Source organism: Astatotilapia calliptera, chromosome 20, assembly GCF_964374335.1.
Source record: "Astatotilapia calliptera chromosome 20, fAstCal68.1, whole genome shotgun sequence".
Lineage (NCBI taxonomy): Eukaryota > Metazoa > Chordata > Actinopteri > Cichliformes > Cichlidae > Astatotilapia > Astatotilapia calliptera.
The window spans coordinates 10514019-10538752 of NC_137441.1; the positions used below are offsets into that span (position 1 = coordinate 10514019).

At 39.0% G+C, this 24734-nt stretch overlaps 1 protein-coding gene across 2 annotated transcripts; it reads left to right on the forward strand.

Moving 5' to 3' along the window:
- Positions 1 to 344: 344 nt before the first annotated feature.
- On the forward strand, positions 345 to 20058 carry LOC145422875 (chemokine-like protein TAFA-1). Of its 2 annotated transcripts, none has more exons than XM_080294777.1 (6): positions 345 to 767; positions 1813 to 1973; positions 17404 to 17544; positions 18673 to 18797; positions 18988 to 19074; positions 19230 to 20058. In XM_080294777.1, exons 1-5 carry the CDS (start codon positions 712 to 714, stop codon positions 19018 to 19020), a joined length of 516 nt encoding a protein of 171 aa, XP_080150903.1. In that variant the 5' UTR covers positions 345 to 711; the 3' UTR covers positions 19021 to 19074; positions 19230 to 20058. The 2 variants fall into 2 exon arrangements, with proteins under 2 accessions (XP_080150903.1, XP_080150904.1); XM_080294778.1 differs by having other exon boundaries at positions 383 to 767; positions 1832 to 1973.
- Positions 20059 to 24734: the final 4676 nt, after the last annotated feature.

Here is a 24734-nt window from a genome sequence, read left to right on the forward strand (position 1 = left end):
CTGGTCAGGATTTTTAGATTAATTTTGAATCACCTAGAAACACTGAGCGTGTCTTTAAAACCCTAATGTAGACAGATTTGAGACACTCAATTAAAGATGAAAAGAATAAAAGAATAAAATGAACTGTTGCCTCGGATGAAAAATAAATGCATTCTAAATGTAAATAATTGCTAATCCCGTGGTCACAGCTACATGAGTGATACCAGTTTCCCTTATTTGCATTTGTTAGAAGCATCTGTTTAGATGGAATCCCACTATGCCATCTAATCCAGAGGCAGTCTGGCTTTAAGACATGTGATACACTCTTTACACTCAGCCAAGCTGTACGTGAACATTTGTCTCTCAGTGTTCGCTGAGGAGGGACTCAGCGAGCGCTGCTGTTCAGAGGCTGCCTCTCACTGGAAGGATGCAGACGGGGAAAGAAGAGATTCCACTACAGTTAATCAAGGAGCACTCTGCACGTGCCTATAAATGCGAAGGGGCAAATGAATTCAGTGTCACTGGGAGCAGCTCTTTAAGGGGAAGCAGTGATAATTCAAAGGTGGAATTGAAACAGCTGTAAATCTATTTCCTGACTCTGGCTTGACGGTCATTCGTGAAACACCGGACTGTTGCTATCAAAGTGTGGAGCAGGGAGACAGAGTCAGCGGAGTTCCCTGCTTGAGCCAAATCCACAGTTATTGGATGGGATCAACATGAGCAGAATTATGGATGGATTTATGCCATTCTGTTGAGATATTTATACACTCATTTTTTGGGTTGCTCAGGTAAGGTAATCTTTTGTTCTTCTCTGAGTGAAACCTAATTTCTGTCGTTGTTAAGATGTTCAGGTTTTGTATCAGTCTTTGAAGAAAAAGAATGGAAACTGTGAAATATGCATTCATAAAGAATAACTGGACTCTCTGATACAGCGTTGAGAAAATCTAAATACATTTGATCTTATTTTATGATACTGATTTTGCTTAAAATTGCACTGTCTGTTTAGCTAATTATCTATTTTATTCCAGTTTAACATTTACAAAACCAATATCAATAAATAAAAAGACAGAAAAGACAACCCAGGACTACCAATGAGATTTTTTCTTACTTATGATTTGATAAAAGTTTTTTTTAGGGCTTGTCATTGAAATATATAAATTAGATTAAAATGTAAAACCTAATAAATAAATCCTGATATGAATGAATTTCAGGGAAGGAATGTTTTTAGAAAAATATTTTTTCCTTTTCCATTTTGATATGACCAGATGCATTCCTCGCCGTGAATTCTATATTTTCCTTTTTTTTTTCTTATCTAAACAGCGTGGTGAGACGTTACAAGCCTTTTGATTCCTATTACCACCACGTCACTGTCATATTACTGTGACAGATACAGAAAAGCCACGGCAGCCAGCTGCTTGCAAAATCTTATCTTTCTTTAAGTTTGATTTTGGTTTTGAGGCAGGAGCACAGCTCAGGAGTTGAAGGGAGTCAGCCTGTCAGGGGAAATCTCTGCTGCATGGGAAAAAGTCCCCAGGGATCACTCCACATTTGCAGTGTTGTGGCTCAGGGACAAGACAGGGCAAAGTAGGAAGATGAAATGGTGAAGAACTCATACTTATATAATCATGCTAATGATAAATTCTGATGACTAAAAATCTCCACTGAGGGGCGTTGAGGTCAAATTACCGACAAAAGTGCTTAAAAGAAAATTGAAATGTATTCATTTTTGCTCAAGACTCCAGAAGTGTGCATGCACAGGGGATGGGGCAGAAGTGGAGGTGAGGGAGAGTGAGGTCAGAGGTTGAGACATAATGCATTATGGGTTGATTCCAGCTCTACTGGTCCTCAGCAGATGTGTCCTGTCATGTCCTGGCTGCTCTGCCTGTGCCTCTGGGTCAGTGTGACTGCCATCCAGCTGTGTCAGGCCACTTTCTACGACACCATCCAACAGCATCCTGGGACAAGGCCTGGGCGGACCACAATTCATATGATTGGTGAGTCTTTTTGTACTTTCTTTCTTATTTGACATGACACATACAGCATAGAAATGGCTACAAAAAATACATTCTGAATCATCTCCATTTATTTCCATTGCCTCTTGAGTACTGCTACTGTATGCTGGGTTTGGCTGCTTAAGTGTTTAATTAGATTCCTAAGAGAAAATATTAGCCCACTTTATTTCAGTCTTTATTTCATTAATATATTAGTGATTAACAAATTATTTAGCAGGCAGATTGCACAGGGGCTGGCTTTCATTAAGATTTGCACCACATAGCTTGAGAACTTCTACTGAAGATCACACAGATAAACAATGAATGCCTTTGCTTTTTCCTTCTTCAGCTATTACGGTTGATATTCATGCTACACTGCTCCCCCTCAATTTGATCTGTGCGATTGTGTTGACTGTGAAATTGCACTGAATGGAATATGAGTGAAGCATTGCGGTCGGACTTTTGTTTTCATCAGGCGGACGTGAGCCCTGGTTATGGTAAATAATTATGATCTCCGAATTCAACAGAGAAGAGGAAGCTCAATGCTGTCAGAACTTCAAAGGGAGAAGTAGCTGCATGAATGTGCAGGTCCTGAGTGTCTGTTATTTCCTCTATGCGCTGGTGCACCTCAAGCATATCAGCAAGAAGTCTTTTTAACAGTCTCAATATTGTGAGTCAGAAGACTTCCCGTTCCAACACCTCCATTTCATCACTCAGGTGTGTGCATGTGAATTGGAGACGTAGAAAAATATATAAAAGAAGAGGGGAAAAACACAGGCAAATGGGATATCTTCTCATAGGTGGTCTCATATCAACAAAAGGAAATTGAATTAATATTTCAACTGTGCGTTCGGGTCCTTTTTTGGAGAAAAGAAACAATTTGAATCCTTCAGGTCCCCGTCTTACTAACAGGGAAAATGTCCTGTCATTCCATTTTTCCATAGACCTCACTTCCGCACAAATGAGATGCCAGTTTTATGAGAGGAGGATGGGATGCCTGTCTGGATTGATTCTGACACTCGAACATTTGTTCTGTGCTGTGTTGTGTGCCTGTTGGATTGGTGGGAGGATTGGGGTTGACGGGTCATGAATTGGTGGCAAGAAGGCCATTGGCTACAGACCACTGGGCCAATCATTAAAGGCAGCAAAATGCCACGAGTTCACGGTGACTGGTATTACCAGAGGAAATCAAGATTACAGAGGGCGAGAGATCAGTTGTGTCCTTGCCAATAGGAATTTAGATCTACCCGGACGTATATCAAATCATTCATGTGTAGTGGTTTTGGAATCAGCTAATTGTGACCTGCTCTTTATATCTCTTAAACATATTGAAACTGTTGATGAATTATCGGCTGCTGTGTGAACAGGCATCTGAGAGATTTATTATCAGCACTGTGTCTCACACTCCAGATGTGTTTTCAATAATAATTTCTTTTTGACATTGTGGAAGCACCTGTTCTGTTCATCCACTGACATATTGGCAGCCTTATTGCAAAGAATGTGTGTCCAGAAGTCCATTAGCTAGATGACCCTTGACTAGGTGCCTGTGTGTGCTCAGTGAATCGAACAAGGTGGCCTGCTTTCCACCCTACAGCTCTACTTACAGATTGCTGCCTGCCACTCTCTCAGATATGCTTAGGGCTATTCTCCGCCTTCCTGGTACAGGCAGGGTTGCTCTCTGCGGTATGATTCATGAGGTGCTGTATTTATTTGGTGCAAAGAGCGTGAACAGTGCACAAAAGAGAACAGATTGTGTTTGTCTTGCATCCGTAAAGGCCTGGTCAGAGATGTTGCTTTTTATTTGGGGTTGTGTATTTCTTGACCCTGAACATATCCAGAGGAAACGAGAGGAATCGCAGATGGACAATTTTTTTTTCTGTCTAAAACTCTGACCTGGTAAACAAACAACCAAACAAAAAAATAACCCCCATAACTTGGCAATGATTTTAAAATGTAAGCTAAGATACTAAAAATACATTTAAAAAATCCTGTGCAGGTATGGCTATTTACACTTTTGCACCTCAGATGTTGTGTGATATTTGTTAAAGATCAAAATACATGCTTCAGTTCAGAGGGAACAAAGGTGTGTTGAATTTTTTGAGCAGCAGTCTACATTCAGGGGAAGAAATAGTGCCATTGGTGATGCAGTGCATCATGTGGAGGTGTTAGCAAAAACTACAACAAACAGTAGATAGTGGCTGCCTGAGGTGGCCTTGCTCTCTCGTGAACTTACTCCCACCAACATTTGGCTCGGCAGGGTCAAACTGTTCATAACTGAAAGGTCACTGAATCTCAACGCCGTGCAGATAATCTCTTATCTTGTGGTTACTGTAAAACATTTGGCTGTGAGTGAACATGCATACAAAGAGAAGATATGCAAAGCAGCAGAACTGGGGATACAAGCAGAAGGAGCTCACTTGCATGTTAAAATCTGCTCATATTTAAGTCACGCATGCTACATGTTGCACTCTTGCAAAGTTACCCTTCTTCCTCTTTAAGATGGCTCCTTCAAACATCGATGAAATTTCAGTGTTAAGCAGCTTAAATATCTTCTCTTCTAATATATGGAGTGAAACTATAGTTTCTCCTTTTTTTCCTAGAGTGAAAATACCACATAAATCCCTCATGTCTCCCATTCTGCAGCTTTAGTGGGGACTAGAGGATCAGGACTTTTTTCTGTGTGCCTCAACAAAAGAAACCACTCGCTGGCAAAGCTCACAATGAAACAAACATGAAAAATGGATTTTCGGCTGTCACAAACAAAGGTTGTATCCACTATGCACTGTTTTAGACACTGACAATTTAATAGCCTTATATAAGGCATCCTGGAGGCACATTATTTTGACATACATCTTCCTCCTCCCCTCCCCTAGACCTCCTCTCAACCACGCTCTCACTAGTGTCATCGCTGCTCTGCTGCAGTGCCAATGGGAAGTGGCGTGCAGCCTCAGCCCGAGGCTTCGCCACATCTGGAACTCGGCAAACTCACTTTGTCCTGATGCTGTTACACATGTTACTGTTATACTGAAAGACCATCGGCCACTCTGTGAAACACCAGAAACTTCTTCTACCGCCTGCTAAAAAGATTTCCCGCTTTAATGGCTCTGCTGAAAGCTGAGGCAAAGCTTGTTCAGCCATCATATTTTAGAAAGTATTCATGTAATTTCCTTGGTTAGCCCTGAAAGAAAAATATATTCTTAAGTAAATGAATCTGAGGACAATCAGTGGCCTAATTATTACTGTATGCTCACAGCTACAAATAGGTTTTACATATTCTAGTATTTCCCATTTATTTCCTCTTTTAGCCTATGAATTATTCATAAGAGAGTACTCCTCTAAGCTTGTGGATATTTGTTTAAACAGCATGTTTAATTGAAGTCTTTCTGCCAATTCTGTGCCGGGCTATGGTTTGTGGTCACAACGCTTATATGCAAAATGAATTTCTGTGGCCCACAGCTTAATTAATTTGCCAGGCTTCTCTCTCTCTCTCTTTCTCTCTCATGACTTCACCGGCTATTTCTTATCGAAGCCAAATTTTCCCAAGTATTAATAACACAGGTGTTAATGGCTCACAAAGTTTATCCTCCTGATAAAGGCTGCAGTGTTAAATTTTCTCTTCCGGGCCTTTAGAGAACTGTAACAAATTAAAGTAGAAATTAAACGAACTTTTCAGAACATGATACTAATGAATAATGACCTTATTTTAAAAACGTCTTTCAGTTTCTTTACAAAAACATTCTACATTTTAAGAACTTATTGATGTCTTTTAACACTGTGCATTATATGCCATGTTTATGTACATAACCTATTACAAATAGGCCACTGTAACAGCCTAATAGCACTCATTCATGAGTCAGAACAGTAATTGCAAATCTGTCACATCTTGAGGTCATTACATTGCTGGCAGCAGCCTGCTATTTTGCCGTGAACCTCATTATCTGAGAGGTAGCACTGTCAAAGTCATATCTCATTGATCATCAGACACAAATAAATATAATCCTCATCATCTGCGGTTACCTCAATGTCTTGCTTTTTTAGATCTGCTGCCATTAAAAACCTCCATCCCAACGTAAAAGTCTTTCATTCCCATCATTCCCTACTACATGTGACAGAAAAGTGACCTAAGTAAACTTATTCATCCTTATGTCTGCCTTAATTCATAATATCAGTGACCCAGAACGAGCCAAAACAAGAAAACACACTCTTGCATACCTCAAGACCCTCAAGGCACTCTAAAGTCTATTGGAGCATATACTGCATGTTTTAAGCAAAGTGGACATTATGTAAATATCCTTGAAGCCAAAGTATACCCTTGGAAATTTGATTTAAACATTTGAAGGCCATAGACTCCCTGATTCTAAGATTGATCACGGCGGGTTAAAATGGGAAAACAGCTGAGAATGAAAAGATGTATGATAAATGTGGTTTATGCTTTCTTTTTCCTTAAAAAAAAGCATGTCTGTAGACGTAAATTGTGACTTGGAATACAAAATCCATCTGTAGTTTGTCTCTGTTTACCTACAACGATGCAGTTAATCAGAGAAGTCCGATGAAACACAGCGTCCAGTCATATCAACAGATTCTCAATAAAGAGGTGCTTCGGTCTCATTTAGGCTGTCACTAAAGATGACTGTGTGTACCCTCGCTCAAGGAAGCCCCTTTACTGTGTTATGGTCACACCTCCAAACTGACAACAGGCAGCTGCGAATTTTTGATGTGTTTAAAAAAGTAACATAAAATACAACTATTAGAAATGCATCGTCTATAATATAGTCTATACACTTTATAGCATTCTTCTGTCCTTCAGAGTGCACCCCACTTTGGGAACCACTGCTCTAAAGTCTGTGTTTAGTGATGTAAAACAGAGTTCACCTAACAATTCAGTTCAATCCATCACTAAGAAACAAAATGCCAAATGCTTATGGCTTAAACTCCTACTTGAAAGCTTGCATGTAAATAGTTTTTGCACTAAGCCAAAGAAGCTCCTGAGGAACAAACAGAATGCATTGTTACTCCTAAAATTAGTACATTTATGTTAGAACTTTGCGTATACGAACTGTGGCCCGTGGCCAATTGCTTCTGTAAGACATTAGCTCTGCTAAGAAGGCCTACTGTTTAATAACTGCTTAGAATAGCAGAACACGTTTTGCCTCAGAATGACATTATTATTGGATTGTTTCAAACAAATTTGTCTCTGCTGGGTATAAGAAGCAGTGCATCCTCTTGGGGTCATCAGCTAGATTGTTAGACCCTGGATTTGTTTGTAGTTAGCAGCAGTTTTCTAAATATGTTGCTATGACAGCTGACATAGCTCAAGGATAGTTGACTCTGAAACCCCGAATCCTGATAAAAGTGCTCAGTTTGCTTTAATCCAGAAATAGTCCAAAACAAAACTCGGCTTCTACAGACATCGTCCTTTGTGTTGTGTGAAAACAGCAAACCGAATGAGTGTTTTTGCTAATAATAAACACGGTTCGGGAAAGTTATGGAGCAAGTTTATCTGTGTCTGAAAATAAATTAGTTGCTTCTTAAATGAGTTTATGCAAACAATTAAAGTTTCACATCAATTAATGGATGATGATGATGTTGGGAGTAATTAGTATCAAAGTTTTATTACACTAAATTGTACATCTGCTTTAGACCACAGCATGATTTTACAAATGTTGGAATAGAGTTGTTTCGTGGTGCTGGGTGACTTACAAAGATAAAGAAATGCATTTATTAGAGGGAATAATAAACTTCACATGAATAATATTTAAATTGCTTGGAAACAAAAATAACTAGCTTTAGATATTTTTCTCTTTTTTTCAGCTTTAGATATTTAAATAAGAAACTAAAAGAATAACTATCTGCTATCTCTAACCCTGGATACCCCAGAGTCACAGAATAGATAAGAGCTAGTGGCACCCTGGACACAAACATGCCCCCAGAACTCCCAAGGGCAAGACGCCCAAACTGAAAAAATAACATTACTGCATTTCATTTTGTATTCTATTTATATCTTGGTTTTTACTTTGTGCCTCTTCTTGTGTATGTTGGTTGTTGTTTTGCTCATTTTTGTGCTTCCTGTTAGTTGTTTAGCTTCTCTTTGTTTTCTTTTTCATATCTTGGTTTTGAATTTGCGGCTGTGAACCTGTATTCTCTGGAACCATTATTTTAATAAGATGATAAGAGGAAAGCGAGTACCACTTTGCAGCCACATAGATGGGCTCTGTGTTGTTTTTAGCCAAAAATGTCACCCCCTTTTAGAGGCCCGTAAGGCCATTGAGTTACAGGATAATAGACTACAGTAAATGTTTTGCCAGGCACCGTGACAGCACTTCAAATTCCTCATTATTAATGACATGAAAAAATCAATTCAGCCTTTTTATCCTTTGTTCCTATGTCAGTGAATCAAAACAAGCCTTCACATTGGAAAGGATCCCACCATCACGGCACTTCACTGTAATTGCTGATGTCAGTGGTTGCACAAGTGTTCATGTGTGAGCACTCGTTCACTTTAATTCAACATTTTCCCCAGGAATCAAAAACTACCAGTGAATTAGTGATAGCTCTCGCCCCCAGAGTTTGTAAACATTATATCAGCAAGTTCAGACCTTCGTGTCTCTTGTGTGCTGAGGATTGCTTGGGCGAATGCACTCTCTGCCAATGTAAAATTCTACCCTGGTGACTAGTTTTCCAGCTTAGCCACATTGTGGGTGTGTAGATGTAGACCTTGTCACAAAGCCTGGTTTTTTTTTTCTCTTTGCAAAGGATTTTGAGGTGTGGCAGACCTCATGCTCGTCTTGCTCCTTAGATGATTTTGTCACTTCACTGTTGGCCAGCTGCTGTGGAATTTGGATGCTGGGGATTTTATGATCGAGTTGAAAAAAGTAATCTCGCTAAAACTGAGACTGCAGATTCAGAGTCTCTTTTAACTAACACCCCTGTGGTACCCAAACAGCATCGTGGTGAAGAAATATTACTTCTATTAATTCATGCTCTGTATTTGTAGTGTTAAAAATGGGACCTCATTTCCACATTTTTGATTTTTTCAATGAAGGAAATACTTCTTGCAGACTGGGAATTATGCTTGAGAGATCATTTCACATGGCATTGCCTTTGTGGTAGCCTATTTTAAATGCTTGGCAGGAATATGAAATTCATTATCATTACTTAGACCTCATTAAACTGAAAAGAAGCATCTCAACTTGCTAATTGGTTCCAAGGGGGAGGGTAGTATTAGGAATAAGCAAAGTAATTAATATTGGGTTTATCAGGCTCTCATGCAGATTTTGTTTTTTTTTTCTGCTCCTAATATCTCCTTGGTGTGCTATAAGTCTTCTGGCATATTTACACCACAGATCCAATTACCTTTCCTGCAGAGACTGGATAATGCATGTGTGAAAATGGGGGACGAAAGTGGGGATATTATGTTTTTGTCAAATATAAAGAACATGACGGAGAGACTAAATGAGACATTTCAAGTCATGCATCACCAGAAGAAATTAAATTACAATAAAAAGACAGTGCTTTTTAAGGGTCTACATTAAAATCTGGTCCAGTATCGAGCAAATTAACAAGAACTTTATGAGGCAGTCAGTGAAGTGAATACATCTACAATGTCTAATTTAAAGCATGTTATGCATGCATTTAAAATGTTTCAATATACAAAACAAATGTCCTATATCATCCTTAATGGCAGGAAGATGTGTTTAAAATGTTGATCCTTTGGCACGGGCGGCCAGCAAAGATAATATCTGCCATATTTCTCCCCTTATCGGCACTCCTACATAATAATCGCCACTGTCTCTTGAGAGAACAGTCAGGAAAGGTCATTTAATCTTTGCATTACGCATGTTACACAGTTTACATGCTGCTACCACATCGGCACCCAGGGTGGATTGTCTGGTTGGCAGTGAGAGGGCCAGCCAGCAGTCACATCAGAGGCGAACAGCCGTTCTCTAAAGGCTCTCTGCTTTGGCTCTATCTCTCCTTGCTTTTCTTCTTGCTGAATGCAACTCTTTCATCTGAGCAAGCGATCTAAAAATATGAAATACCAGTTCTGGACATTTGCGAGTTAGAGAAAAAAAAAAGCTAGATAGAAGGACAGGAACAGCTTGACATTTAAAAATGAATGACATCACACTGACAGAAGACAAATTTTTACAATGCATTCTTTGCTATGCGCTCCTTTTCCGAGAACTCTGCAGTAATCGTGTGCAACAACAGCATAGCCTGTTTTATGTGTGTTTAATGGACATGAAAGCTGCTGTGTGATTGCTGTACTTTGCTGTCATGCTCAACATGCCACACCATAAAAAACACATAACCACTGGCCTTTTTCATGTGTGGGACCAACTCACTGAAGAGTCAAAATAGCACGGAATATCCTTGATCAGGACCACGGTGTCGCCAGTGTCCCGGTCCCGTCTTGTATGTGACAACACGAGACGACAGACTTTGAGGCTCAGATGCAAATGAGAAACCCATTCTCCACTACTCACTGCTTCTTTTGTTACATGCAGTTTTCATGCATCTTAAAACAAAAGCACGCTCTGCACTGTGAGTAGTCATTTGGCATTTCAATAAAGTATCACCCATGTCTGGCCCACTGCACAAGACCAATCTAACGGCCTTCTTGCGTGACATGCTGTCAAAACCACCGGGCATATTTCATGAATATCTGTACTTTTATTTGTCATGGACAGTGCCTTTTCAGAGTAGAAAATGGCAGTGTTGATACCCCCTTTCTATCAAGCACATGCGCACACGTTTGTAAACTTACAACATGCAAGTGTTTTAAAGAAGAAAAAAAAGATCAACCTAAATATGCATTGATAGCAATTAATACCTAAAGCTGTTGACAAATTCTGTTAATTCTTTAAACATTTGCAATTCTCAAATTTACTCGAGCGTTGTTTGAAATCTCATTTACACTGCAACAACTCCTCTGCATTTTCTCCAGACTCAAAACAAATTTGTCTCGGAGTGTATCGAGCAATATGTCACTCACTTTCACCCCAGCATTTATGTCTAGAATAACAACAGTACTGCAGGGATTTCAGATGTTTTTGCAGAAGGCAGGGAAAAAAATAGACACTCAATTTGACACCATGCAGTCACATGTTTTGTGCCTCTCACTGTCTTCCATCTGCATTAATTTGACATTCTCTAATCTGGCGCTCCCATTTCCTGTCAGCAACAGAACTGCTGTACCCTGCTGGCTTGGATGTCTACAGAGAGCATGCACAGAGAAAGTGAAGCCTATTAAGGGTCACCTTGGATGCATTTCCCATTAATAGGTGACAGGCATGGTGCTCTAAAACGTGGACTTCTGTGGTTGCGAAATCAGGGCCCGCTGTCTCTGATAAATGACTTTTGAGCTACAAAATAATTAACCACAGGAACTACGGACTTTCCAGGGACTTCCATGTGACATGGACTCAGCTCTGAGCTTGTTTGGAGTTATTCAGATGTCACACAGTTATCAAGATATATTGTCACATGGCACTTGTGCACTGTGCAAGCATACACATTCAGAACAGGGTGTACACAGAGTGCCACCGGCTGCCAGTCAATGGAACCCAAAGCCCAGGAGAGAAACTGGTTATCTGCTAAATTGAGTCCCTTAGGCTTTCCATTTGGTTTGTATATGGAGTGTAACAGTGACTACTTTCAGTGCTTTCCTTTCGGTTATATTCACTGTTCATTAAATCGTGGTGTTCAGACTCCCTATATGAAACGTATAACATTTTTCATGTATACACAGTTCTGAATGCCTGAAACAGATGGCAGAGGAGTGTTGTCATTCAGAGGGTATACTTGCTATCAGTGTCTCCAGAGACAACCCCACAGTCTGGGCTCATTACAGTAGACAGCGAGCCATTGCATACTTATTGCGTAGTGACATTTCTATTGAGATAAACTGACCATTTTCCTCTGCGCAATAGCTGTTTCATCACGTCTGAAGAACCATTTACTGGTCCCACATGAACTCTGCTCACATTCATTAGGCAGGCAGGACCGCAGATCCACAGAAATTCAGAATTGGTGCTACGCGTTCATGTCACGCATGATTTGACAGCATTTGCCTTCAACCAGGCTTGCTGTCCATAACTCATCGAATTTCGATGCAGTGTTGTTGGCTTCCAGCGTGACTCATTGTGCCGGAGAGCATTGACTGAACGACACTTGCTGTCCATTGAGCAGATGAGACGCTGCGGATCCCAGGTGTTGTCATTTGTGTAGATAATAGCATTACATTTAAGTGTTTTGACAATTTTCCATGTGGTAAACTTGTTCTGCACAGAACCCTCTGTGAGGAGTTGTTTAGAGTGCTAGAGAAATGTTTTGTTTTCTGCTTTTTGTGTTTCACAAAATCAGTATTAAATTGATTTTACATTAGCTATCAACACGCTGTTACATCTTGATTTGCAGACATATCAAGCTTTAGGTGCTTCGAAAATCATGGAGTTCAGATGAATCCAGAACGAATCGTCCTCAACCTTTTCTGCTTTCTCCTTTTTTATGAGTTTTTGGTATCATTTTTCTGACGTTGAGAAGCTCTAAAGTTGGGTGAGACAGGAAAGTGTTGATAATGATTTACTTCTGCTGCATATGAGGATATTATAAGAACACATCAGATAGACCTATTGTATATTATTGCTGGCTATAGGGTATGCTATTCATTTTTGACCTTGGAAACCAGTATGTTGCTTTTGGGCGAAAAAATACATAAATATTTCTTCCAACACTGCATCTACAATTCAGTTATTTTTCTACAAGCATTTCTGTATAGTACTTAAGGTAATGATCTCACCATTAGATCCATTTGTAGCTCTCCTGGACCCTTTGATCAAATTTTATGGCTTGTAGATGTTAAACTAAATGTGAAAATGTATAAAGTCATAGGGAAGAAGCTCTAAAAGTGCTTTGAATATCAAGTAATAGACTGATAAAAGTGTAACACAAACACAACCAATAAAGCAGTAAGACAACAGAAGACAGGTCCTTTAGCTGCACTGAAGGCACAAAGTTGTACAGTATGACTAGTACTTTTAATATGAAATTTAAAAAAAAAAACAGCTGAGAAGAATTTAAAAGTTATTTCTGCTGATAAAACAGCTCTGATCTAATGTACTCTAAGGCTTAGCAGCGCTCTCATTTTTTAGGCATACAGCAGCTAATGAAAGATGTAAATTGATTTCTGGCAAATATAGGATCAAATTAGACTCTTAAAAGGATGAAAAAGTAAAATCTTAGCTTATGCTGCATAGATTTTGCTCTCTTGAGTAAATGTAGTTATTCTTAAATACAGTCCAGTATTAATGTAAACATTTATCTCATATGCTCGAAGAAAATTGGTGTGATTCCGTATGTTTTTTTTTAAATTTCAATGCTTAATTTGGTAAATACTTCAGTATCATTGATGTCCTGTTCATCGTTAATCATTTACATTGTATCTGTAACTGTAGAATTAGAAAATGTCAAACACAATCAAAAGCATGTTCATTGTTCCAAGGATTTATTTCTCATAACAGATCAACAAAGGTCAGCATATGCAATAAATCGCCATAAGAAACCAAACAACACCAGGAACAGACCTTCCCAGGCAACACTAGAGAAATCTTACCACAATATAGCAGAATTATTTTTTCCCCAGCTCTTCCAAGCCTGAAAATGAGTTGTGCCCTGTTGAGTGCAGGTTATACAGGTTTTCTGGCCCAGAGTAATGAAGAGGCAGGAGCAGGGAGCATGGCAGCAAAATCAGGGCAGCTCCAGTTGAGACCCTTTTTCTTTGTGACCTCTGACCTGATGAATGACAATTTCTGTGTGACCCTTGTTCCCTGTCAATCAAAATGTTTTTGTAGAGGCAATACAACCATGAGCACGCACACACACTGGCAGACACACACACTGTCAAAAGCCATTTGTCATTTGGAAGACTGATAATAGGAGAAATGGAAATACAGAAAACAATTATACCCTTGCATGACTCCAGCCCTTACCTGAAGAGAGCATTCATATCCAGCCATGTTATCCTTCGTTTCCTTCTGCAATATTTATCATGCAATGATGGGGTCTTGGAGCATGCAGCGTGTTGTACTTGCAGGCTGAAACCACGGGTGAAGTTGAAAAGCATTCATCAGTGTAAGCTTAGCTTTTGTTTAAAGGTACCCAGTACACCTGCCAGCTGGAAATACCACACTGATTTGCATTTTTATTCGATTTTAATGTATTCTTCGGAGGTGATGATTTCCAAAAATAGAGTATCCTTATTCTTTGCTGTGCTTGGTAGCAACAAGCAATGCAAGTTAATTCTGTTGAATAGTGTTTTTAATAGATCAAAGAAGAAATCTGGGGCTGTCTTATGCAATTAAGGAGATGCATTAAGAAGAACAAACCCCTGTGGGCTGTTGTTTTCAAATGATGCCCCACTGCTTCCACTGGTACATCACGATTAACGTTGTGCAGACATGCCCTTTTGTTGAGTGCATCAGGCAGCAGGCAATATTCGCTCAGACTGGCTACAGAATTTGGATATTTTTCAGTTAAACCAAAGGCTGTTTATGTTTTCTGAAATATACAACCTGGAGTTATGATAACCCAAAGAAGCTCCACAGACTTGGCAAGAAGCGAGAAAATGACAAACTTTTTTAATTCTATCCTTCCCATGGTCTGAAATTTGACTATTCATTTTGTCCCTTAATGGGAAGCTAGTTGTGTTTATTAATAAACACAACTAGCTTCTGCTACCACAAGAGCAGATTCACAACCGGGGATTGTAAATATGCTGAATATCAACCCGGGAGAAATACTGAATCCTGAATCAATTTCAAATAAGTTTATACCAATCTGACTTTTTGAAGCTTTACACACTTAGAAAAGATAACGATGACTCTTAATGCAATGAGGTAAAAATTAGAGAATCACAGTGAGAAGTTCAGTGATCTACTTTTACCCAGTAGGTCACCTGGGTCCGTGTTGGTTAATCCCCCCGGAACTTAGATGATGACTGACAAGATTTATCTTATTCCTTTTTTTAAATTTAAGCTGCCTTATGAATGAATTTAGTTTCCACTTAAAAACTGAATCCCTACAATCACATTTTTCTTCCTTTATTTAGAAGTGATCCAAAATTATCATGCGACTTCTTCATATTTCAGTTTCAGAGCTCAGTGTGAGCACCACGTCGCCCCGATTTGGCGTTTTAAGGTATTATAATGCAATTAAATATAGGAAAAGGAATTTTAAAGTTAGAGTGCAATAGTGATCAATAGATTGAGAATGTGCACACGTGCTGACAATAGGTAGTGCTTTGCTGTACTGTGAGTAGAGTGGTAACCATATTTATTACACAGATTTATTTTACTCTTAAAAAAGTACCAGGGCAGATATATTTCTTAGCATTTTGTTCCCTTTATGACTGCATGAGAGGAAGACAGGAAATATAGACAGGAAATGCCAGAAGAAAGAAGGGTTTATGGCTGCAACAACAGTCAGATGGTAGTCAAACTGTAGAATGAACCATGTCCTCATTGTTTGCCTTAATTAGTGAGAAAAGATATCCCTTCACCAGTTCAGTGTACCATTTGAGCCTAGAACAAGCAAATATTTGTTATTTTCTCTTGATAAACAAATGAAACAGTTGGTTGAGTGTTACTTAATTGTATGCTGTTTTTTTTTAACAACAACTTAGTAAATATTCAATCACTGATTATATGCAATAGCAAAAGTTTCAAAGAAAGGTGAAAGAAAGGTCTTTGAATCATCTCACAACTAACACAGCCCCATCTTTTTTGATTGCTTTATGGTTAGTTTCATTAGTTTCATTGCAGTGATTTGTCCGATGACCAAACAACATCGGGTTTTCTGCTAAGATGGTGTCCAAGGCTTCGAAGAAACTACTAGGAATCAAGGGACCTCGCTAACCAAAATATTCAAATGCAGTGAAGCAATATATGCAAATCTAGCCATGACACATTTCACAAACCCACAGCTCATTGTCAAACATTACTTCAAATCACTTTGCTGGCAGTGTACCAGATACTTTCCCCCTCTCACTGCTCTTTCTCTCTGCAACCTCCTTGATCTTCTGTCATGTTGACGGGTGTAATTGTCAGATGGTCCTTTGCTGCACAGCTCTCATATGTTGGAGAGTCTGAGCGCAGTGGGTGGGAGAGGCCAGAGGCCGAGGTGGGTCATGTCCGTTTCGTCCAGTTCTAACATCCCTCAGGGCAAAGCCAGTAGTTTGGCGATAATTGCATGGTGGATGCAGTGTTCATATTCATGATAACCCTGAAGCAGGCCTCTCCTCCTGCTAATAGATGTCTTTTTTCTGCCCGCTCTCACACATCTCTTCATCGTCATTTCACATTCGCCAAGCTGCAGGGGCTTCGCTTGTTCAAAGACTGTAAAGCACAGGAATGATTATTCTGGTTTACGGCAAACTTCTGTGATGTTTTACTGTTATTTTGCTGCATAAAAACAAACAATTCATGAATATGGACATTGTAGATTAAACACAAGATACATCATTTTCAAGTACCTTAAGGGACATTTTTAAAGCATTCAAAATCATGAGCAGAAACATAAATATGACAGTTGTTGTTTATTAATAAACACACACACACACACACACACACACACACACACACACACACACACACACACACACACACACACACACACATATAGATAGATAGATAGATAGATAGATAGATAGATAGATAGATAGATAGATAGATAGATAGATAGATAGATAGATAGATAGATAGATAGATAGATAGATAGATAGATAGATGAGCATTTTATATATCTAAACTAAAATCATAGTTATCTGAGAGATAAGAAGGGGTCCGACCCATACACCGCTCTTTTAATAAAGAGTCACATGGAAGCAAGCTTGGCCAATCCAAAGCATTTTATAAGCTTATCATATGTGGTTATATGTACTATCTAAAGCATAACTAAAGATGTAATAAATTCACTGTGAATCTGATATTATTAATATCGTGATATTTGGGAAAAAGCCATTCCATTCAGAAAGCTAAATAGCATCTTTAGAAAACCTGTTTTGTCAATAACTATGTTTAAAATGACCTTCATTAGGTTTAAAATGGGTCTGCTTTCACAGGAGAAACTGCTCCCCAAAATACTTCATGCTTGAAAACACAGCTGTTGATTAAAAACCTAATAATTGTCTCTTTGATTAATCAAGCGACAATCATCAGTTAAATGTAGGTGAGCAGAAATATTTCCTTCCAAACAGCAAGATTAGTGTAAACTACTCAAGTAACCTCATAATTGTTAACACGGAGCTCAGCTAAATTAGTAACTTTCCAGCAGTGAATCCGCAAATGTCCACAAATGAGTTAAGTGTTTAGAACGCAAATGCAGCTCAACTTAATGGCTAAATGTAGCCCTTTTTTTTTTCTTTCTTTCTTATCAGAAGGGGGCACATGTGAGGTAATTGCTGCTCACAGATGCTGTAATAAGAATCGTATTGAGGAGCGGTCACAGACGGTCAAGTGTTCCTGTCTGCCAGGGAAGGTAGCTGGAACCACTAGAAACAGGCCTTCATGTGTCGACGGTGAGTATTTTTATAACCAAAGAAGAAGAAAAAATATCAGGTTAATCTACAATATCGGCTTTACTAATTCTGTCCTATGATTGCATGGTATTTATTCTGTGTGTGACTGCTTTGCAAGAATAGGATGCTTCCCCCTTGGAATTCTACCAAGCATGTTCTGTTTTACATACAAAATATGTTTTGTAAAGATACAGAGATTTGTGCAAATCTCTCAAAAGGCTGAAGTCACCCGTGCAATGCTTTGTCCCAAATAAGATTAACATTACCTGCGATAACGCCACATACAAATTGTGTTGCTGACAGACAGCAGAAGGTTTCTGCAGGGGTGAGCTTTACTCCGACACAAGACAGTCAAATACATCTGCCAAATGTAGCGCACCTCAGGGAAGAGTGCAGAAATAAAAAATAGAATAAGGCAAAGAGACACAGACAAAATAGGCGTTGATTAAATATGCACCTTGTGGATATTTCATGAAGGTTTTACACATGCTTTGACAAATGTCTCCTACACAAGCTCAATGCTTTGTAAGAAATGAATTTGGTGTCGGGGTCTGACACAACTAAAACACATATTGGCTTTAGGAAACCTCTCACCTGCAGCTTTTATCTTAAACCCTTTTGCAAATATTACTGCAATATCTGAGCAGACTGAGGGATATTTGAGTGCTCTCCGTGTCAGCTCTGACACATTCTTTTCCTCTGTCACACATTGCAAACCATTTACTGTCTACTTACCCTGTATTTAAGGCAATTTTCTCTTCTGATGGCAGGGATATGGTGTGCATTAAAGTCAAGTCCCAGTCACACCTACCAATCCCTACACTCAATGAAAAGCCTGAGTTCCAGCCTCTGTATTAATGTATAACTGCATCTAATAAAGAGGCCACATTTTAAAGGATATACAATGTAAAGCAATAGTTTTTCACCAAAACGGTTTGTCCAAAGCATATAGAGCTATCAAATACAGCCACATTACTTACCGATAGCTTTGACGTAACATATAGATAATTAGAATTAGACAACTTTACCTTAAATCTCCTAACCACCAAAGCTGTGCTTTCAGGCTTTTTCAGTTTGGGGCTTTTTACTTGCCTACTATGTTATTTCTCTTGTCTTTGTTGCCTGTAGCATCCATAGTAATTGGGAAGTGGTGGTGTGAGATGGAGCCTTGCCTGGAGGGGGAGGAATGTAAGACGCTCCCTGACAACTCAGGCTGGATGTGTTATGCGGGGAACAAGATCAAAACCACAAGGGTAAGATAACCTCTCTTGACCGCAGGATTCATGATATTATAGCAGAAATGTGGAAGAAAAGTGTAGCATTCAGTGACTCTGTCTGTGGCATCAGCAAAACATTGAACTTTGCAGGATTCCTTTTCAGTGCAAATTGACTTGTTAACAACTGAGTCTAACCTCTTAATTCCTTCCTTATTTTTCTTGTCAGAACACTCAGCCATACACAACATCAACATATTAGCATTTTGCAGAAGGGATGCAAGTGAAGACCTCAGGTGCAGAGGATAATTTGCAGGTCAGCTTACTGGGAAACTGGATTACTAATTAATTTCTCCCAACTGTTCCAACTTCTGAACTGAGCAAAGAGCAAAACACAGACTTTGTGCTCTCTTCTGTGCTATTAACTCTTAGCATATAGCCCTCTAAATGTGTCTTTCTTTCTCATTTCAGCACTGTCGTAGGACCAATTAACGCAAGAGACAATGAACCTATTGTTGCTTGAAGAAATGCAGACACTTCTCAAATCAAAGTGTAAAAAGATGTAGAATACATAAAACACATTCTGCTCAAGGCTCCTGCTCAAAGCTGCCTGCAGGAAACTTCATCATAACCTTGTAATGAATACATTTTCCCCATTTTTTTTCCAACTCTGAGACAGAACGAGACTGTCTGTGCATTTGGATTAATATCTGGAGAGAATCTGACGTCCCTCCGTAGACATCAGTAAGACAGATGTGTACTACGAAGCACCAAACAGGAGAGGAATATATCAAAGGACATGGGATGAGCAAGTGCAGAAGCTGACAGCCCTCAGGATTTTCTTTACTCCTTTTAATATTAGAGGAAAAACATTGTACATAATTTGTTTGTCCTTCATTGTGTACATGAACTATTTATGGTGGTGGTGAACCTTCCCCCCTTCTAACCCACAAAAGAGCCAAAGTCTGATGAGTTCACGAATAATATGTTAGGATGAAACAAATGCATTATGAGGAAGATGTTTTACAAATACTGCTTGTGTGTCTTGATACATTTTGCCATTTGTTTGTGTGGTACGTGTATGCCTTTGATAACCTCTTAAATTGCTTTACCAATTAAATTTGGTGACATGTCAGCTACCCTAAAACCTGTTGATTCACCAAAACATGTGAAACCAGTTAAACCATTTCCAAAACTTGAAATGCCTTATTTGTGTTGGATGATTCAAATGGTAATACTGTACATATGAAGCCATCTATTGATATGTGCTGAAGTTTCATTAAAGTCAGTGTTCCTGTTACTCATGCGAGTGCATCTTTGCCACTCAGTAAAACATGAACACAAAGCCCCCCAAAAATAATATTTTAGATTCAGTGCACCTCACACTTCCTGAGGAAATGATCACTTCTGTACTGCTATGTGCATTGCAAATAAAAATCCACAAGTCGACTGAGAAATCGCAGGGGGGGGGGAAATGACACTTAGAACTCGCCTCCCCTTGTTTTCTCTGATATCAAAGCAATGTAGTTACAGCTGTGTGCACATTCTTTGGTCAGCTTTAAAAAGAAACTCCTAATAGCCCATTGAGCTCTAGCTGTAACCCACACACTGACTTATATAAAAGGATGGATGTAACCCACAGGTTGGAAAAGTGAAGCCAATAGGGCATTTGCTCTTATAGCCAGCAGGGGGCAGCTCCTCCAACTGCAAAAGAAAGAAACAAAAAGAAATCGTGCTTGTGTATAAGGCTAGAAGAAATGAGTCTGGGAGAAATTAACTGCATTTCCAATTTAATTTATGGCCTCAGTAACCGCTTAGCTGATGGGTTTATGGCCTCTATCACTAGTTTATGTCTTATTTAATATAGTGTGATGTAATTTCGTAAACTGCACACAAATGTAAAGTAAAGCAGGGTGTCGTTTAGGGAATGGAAAGACGTAAGCACACTTCAGTTTCTTCTCTTCTGAGTAGAAAAAAGTTAATTAGACAATAAGCATAATGCTTATCTCAAGTCTTTAAACTTTAAACTTCTGAGCGATAATCACAACACCTACATCCATCTTTTATATACAGTCTCTGAGCCTACAGCGTAACTAACTCTACAGCAACATTATACTTCTATATTCTCCAAAGTGCAATTCAAACACTAGTCCTGAGGTTCATTTGTTTCAACCTCGCTTGCGCATTTGTGGATTTAAAAATTCAGGTTTTGCTTTCTTTTAATAAGTTTCCAGATTGCTATGTTTTTAGATGTCAAATGATTTTAAGTTTTTTTGGTTACAACAACAGAAGTTTTTTAATTCTAATAAAATGTTTGTTAGATTGTGTTAGCATATGGACAAGCATTGACAAAGACACATCGGGAGTCATGGTGACCTTTCAGGGACACTGACATTCTTTTCAGTGTTTAGTTTTTTGGAGATGCTGCTTAGCAGAGGGTCTTACTTTTGAATAAAGACAGGTTAGTTTTCATTTCTTTTTAAAGTTAAGCAGCATGTCCTGTGTTGCTATTTGGGATTATCATGATCCCTATTTGCTTGGTAGGTCCTCCTCCCACAGCCCATGAATATTTTAGTTATTTAAGCTTTATGGATATCTAAAAGAATAAGCATATTTTCCAAAATCTAATATTATTTCTTTAATCACAATTGCTTTTTCTGAGAATGTGCTATTCAACCCTTCACAGAAGCCTCTTTCAGCTCAACACACAGGTCATTAATTGGAGTCACTCTTGCTCCCTGTACAGGCAAGACAATCGCGCATGAATAAATGGCAAACAAGCATTGCTCCCCTGTATTTACAACATTTTGATGCAGCACTCAGTGGGACACTGGCCATTGCTTTCACAGCCTCGCTCCCTCAGGAATTACTCCAGGAGGAACTCGTGGCTGCTGTCGCTGTGCAGTGTGTCATCCATCTTCAGGAAAAATTGTTTTTTCCTGGACCTTCCACTTGTTTCATTATTTTCTGCTTTCCACTGATATTCAGCTCTCTTGAAAAGCACAGCTTGTGCGCTCATTAGAATACTCTGGATCACTCATCTATTAGATAAAAATATTAATATATAGATGTTTTATTTGACTTTTAAGCTCAGGAAGGATTTCATCTGAACTTTAAATAAGATAAAACACACAATATCATTTCATGTAGCACTGAACAAAAATCACTCCCATGAGTTACATAAAATCCTTATCCCGTTTGAGGCCTTAGCCCCTTATAAATTACTTAAAACAATTCTTTATATTTTGCCCTTTAGACAGGGGAGGTCACAATATCAAAGGTATTTTTATAATATTTCACAGACATCTACTTTCTGTCTAGAAAAGATCAAGTTTGCCCAGGTACAAAACACTGAAAGGTAGCTGAATGCACCACAGTAGTGACCACTGCAATCTATGGAATATTAATTTATTTGGGATTTCTTTTACCCGGTGCCTGAAGGTATTTGTAAATATCCTTAAACAAAATACAGCTTCCAATGTTAAGAGTAAAAATTTATTCTTTGACTTTCTAAGTAGTCAAATTTACAAACCAAAACTAAATTTAAAATGTTTTAAAAGACTTATGCAAGAATGCAGTATAAAATTAGGTTGAATACAAGCTAGCCAGGAAGGGAGACAACAGTTTGACTCTCAATGAAAAACATGGAGAGGTTGTTTGCATAGCAACTACACTCAGCTATAGTGGTTGCTACATGTTGTGCTTTTGACAAGAATTTGCACTCATTGCCATACAAAGCAGAGATTTGATTCAGTGAAGACCTTTATACAAAGAATGTGTTTTTTAAAGGGACAGCATGTTACTGTAAATCCAGGGGTGGCTGTATTAAGAGAGACATCTCTTTTTTTCCCCTGCTGTCCTTGCACATGTTAATTTTTGGCTCAGTCTGCACTGAGACTCATGCAGCATAATCACAGATGCCAAATTACAGCACAATGTCCATCATTTATTGTACTGAAATTACAACATGCAGCAGGGCCAGCAGTGATTGCTATACATGGCCCTCTGAATTCATGAACATATTATTTAGGTCTTTCTTTTATTTCCCCCAGGCTGCCAGACTTTTAACTAGCATTTGAAATAATGTTGCATGTCCAAAATGGGATTGGTAAACGGGCATAAAGTGTGGACGATGTCAGCAGCCTCCTTTTTTCTGTCTGTCTGTGGAGTGGCTCTCTGGGCTAAAGCTGTAGGCCCTGATGTCTCACATCATGCAGCAGAACAGTGAGAAATAAGACACAAGTGATGGTGATGTGCCCTGACTTCTTTTTATGACGCACCAGGGACATCCTGGGATTTAGAGCTCCCATGGGTTTGTTCTAAAGACACATTTCATTCAAAACACTCAGAGAGTCTGGTCATGTTCCACTGTCTGCACTGGGAAGTCACTTTTTCTGTTTTCATGAATATCAAGGTGCAACTTTGAACAACTGGGAATGATGATAGGCTTTTAAATTTTTAATAATTCCTATCAAGACAACCCCCACGCACCAATAATTATCTGATTGTGTGAAGATCAGTGCAGGGCTTGCCTGTTAATTAATACTAGAAAAACCAACTGCAGCTCTTGTTGCACTCAGTAAATATACGAGAAACTGCGGGGCATGGAGTGCATACTGTGGAAAAAAGCATTTAACAAAGTGAAAGTTATTAACTCGTTTTTGCAGTGGTTTTCTGTGGCATCGAGCAATCGCCGAGATTACCCAGTCTAATCACATCCTGTAACCGTGGAACTGTCTCCACTTCCCCTGCAGGACTCTAGGATTTCAAAGTCAAGGTAACGCGGACCAAACTGGATTCTAATTAAAGTTGACATCAGGTGCCTCATGCTCCTTCCCCCCTCCTCCTCAGGCTTTCATCTAAATGATTCATGCCGAGAATACCAGGCCTTTCAAGCCGTTAGGTCCTCACAAAGGAATAACAACTTGATCACACAAAGAAAACATAGACAGATTTACAATGACACTGGCACAGTGTCTGTTCCACTAGCTTATATCAAGTTATATCAAACCAATGCAGAGGCACTCGGCTGACATTTTACATTTTTGCAGGGATGACTTTTTTAAAGTATTCATGCTGGCAAACAAGAGGAAATTAAATCAGAGGCGTAAAAATGTTTTTCCAGCAGAATCACGTTGTGTTGTGGTGACACATACGACAGAATGCTCGGTTTCCAGGTGTGCTTATGTGAGTAGGGTGCAACCTGCTACATGACTGTCTGGAAATGAACGTGACAAGTGTTGGCCATATGTTGCACGCTGGAACACCGTCATTATGGCAGAGGATCAGTTCTAGCAATTCAGTGTCACTCTGGGTAGAGCAGCAGCTAAATGGCTAAAAGAAACATAAAATTGAATCCTTCTCTAAAATTGCAGAAGATACAGGTAGGCTAAATAATTGCTCAATAGAGAGATGAATAGTTGGAGCCCCCACCCCCACCCCCACTCACACACCCTTATAAGTGGGAAGAGGATTTATCTTTGTGAGAGAAAACCTGCCTTGAATTAAAGATGAGCTTCCCTTGCCTTTTGTCAGGCTATTGTGAACACCACAGCATATAGTACACAATAACTACAGGTATGCAAAAATAGGTTTAGTATAATGGTTTAGCTTTGTGGGGAAGCTGAACAGACTTACCATGACTTGGAACTGCCTGCAGGCTGAGTAAGAGTGTTGTGTGCTCTTATTATTTATGTTGGATTTGGGCTGGTGGTTTAGTTTCTAATGTCTGAGCCTTGAAAATGAAAACTGTTGTGCCTTTGGGAGATATTGGAAAGACTTCTCATGTTAACAGTGAAATGAGTTAGAATCCCCCATTCACAGTGTTGGTCCTCAAACTGATATATATATATATATATATATATATATATATATATATATATATATATATATATATATATATATATATATATATGTTTTTTTTTTATTCAGGAATAATAGTGCGCTCATATCTGCGTATCTGAAGATTTCTGTGTT

What these genes read in the sequence shown, in the direction of transcription:
- LOC145422875 (XM_080294777.1), top strand. Translation starts at nt 712, where the DNA reads ATGGATTTATGCCATTCTGTTGAGATATTTATACACTCATTTTTTGGG. An exon ending in TCATTTTTTGGGTTGCTCAG is followed by an intron (nt 768 to 1,812) that starts GTAAGGTAATCT and finishes GGTTGATTCCAG; the next exon opens with CTCTACTGGTCCTCAGCAGA. An exon ending in GACCACAATTCATATGATTG is followed by an intron (nt 1,974 to 17,403) that starts GTGAGTCTTTTT and finishes CTTTCTTATCAG; the next exon opens with AAGGGGGCACATGTGAGGTA.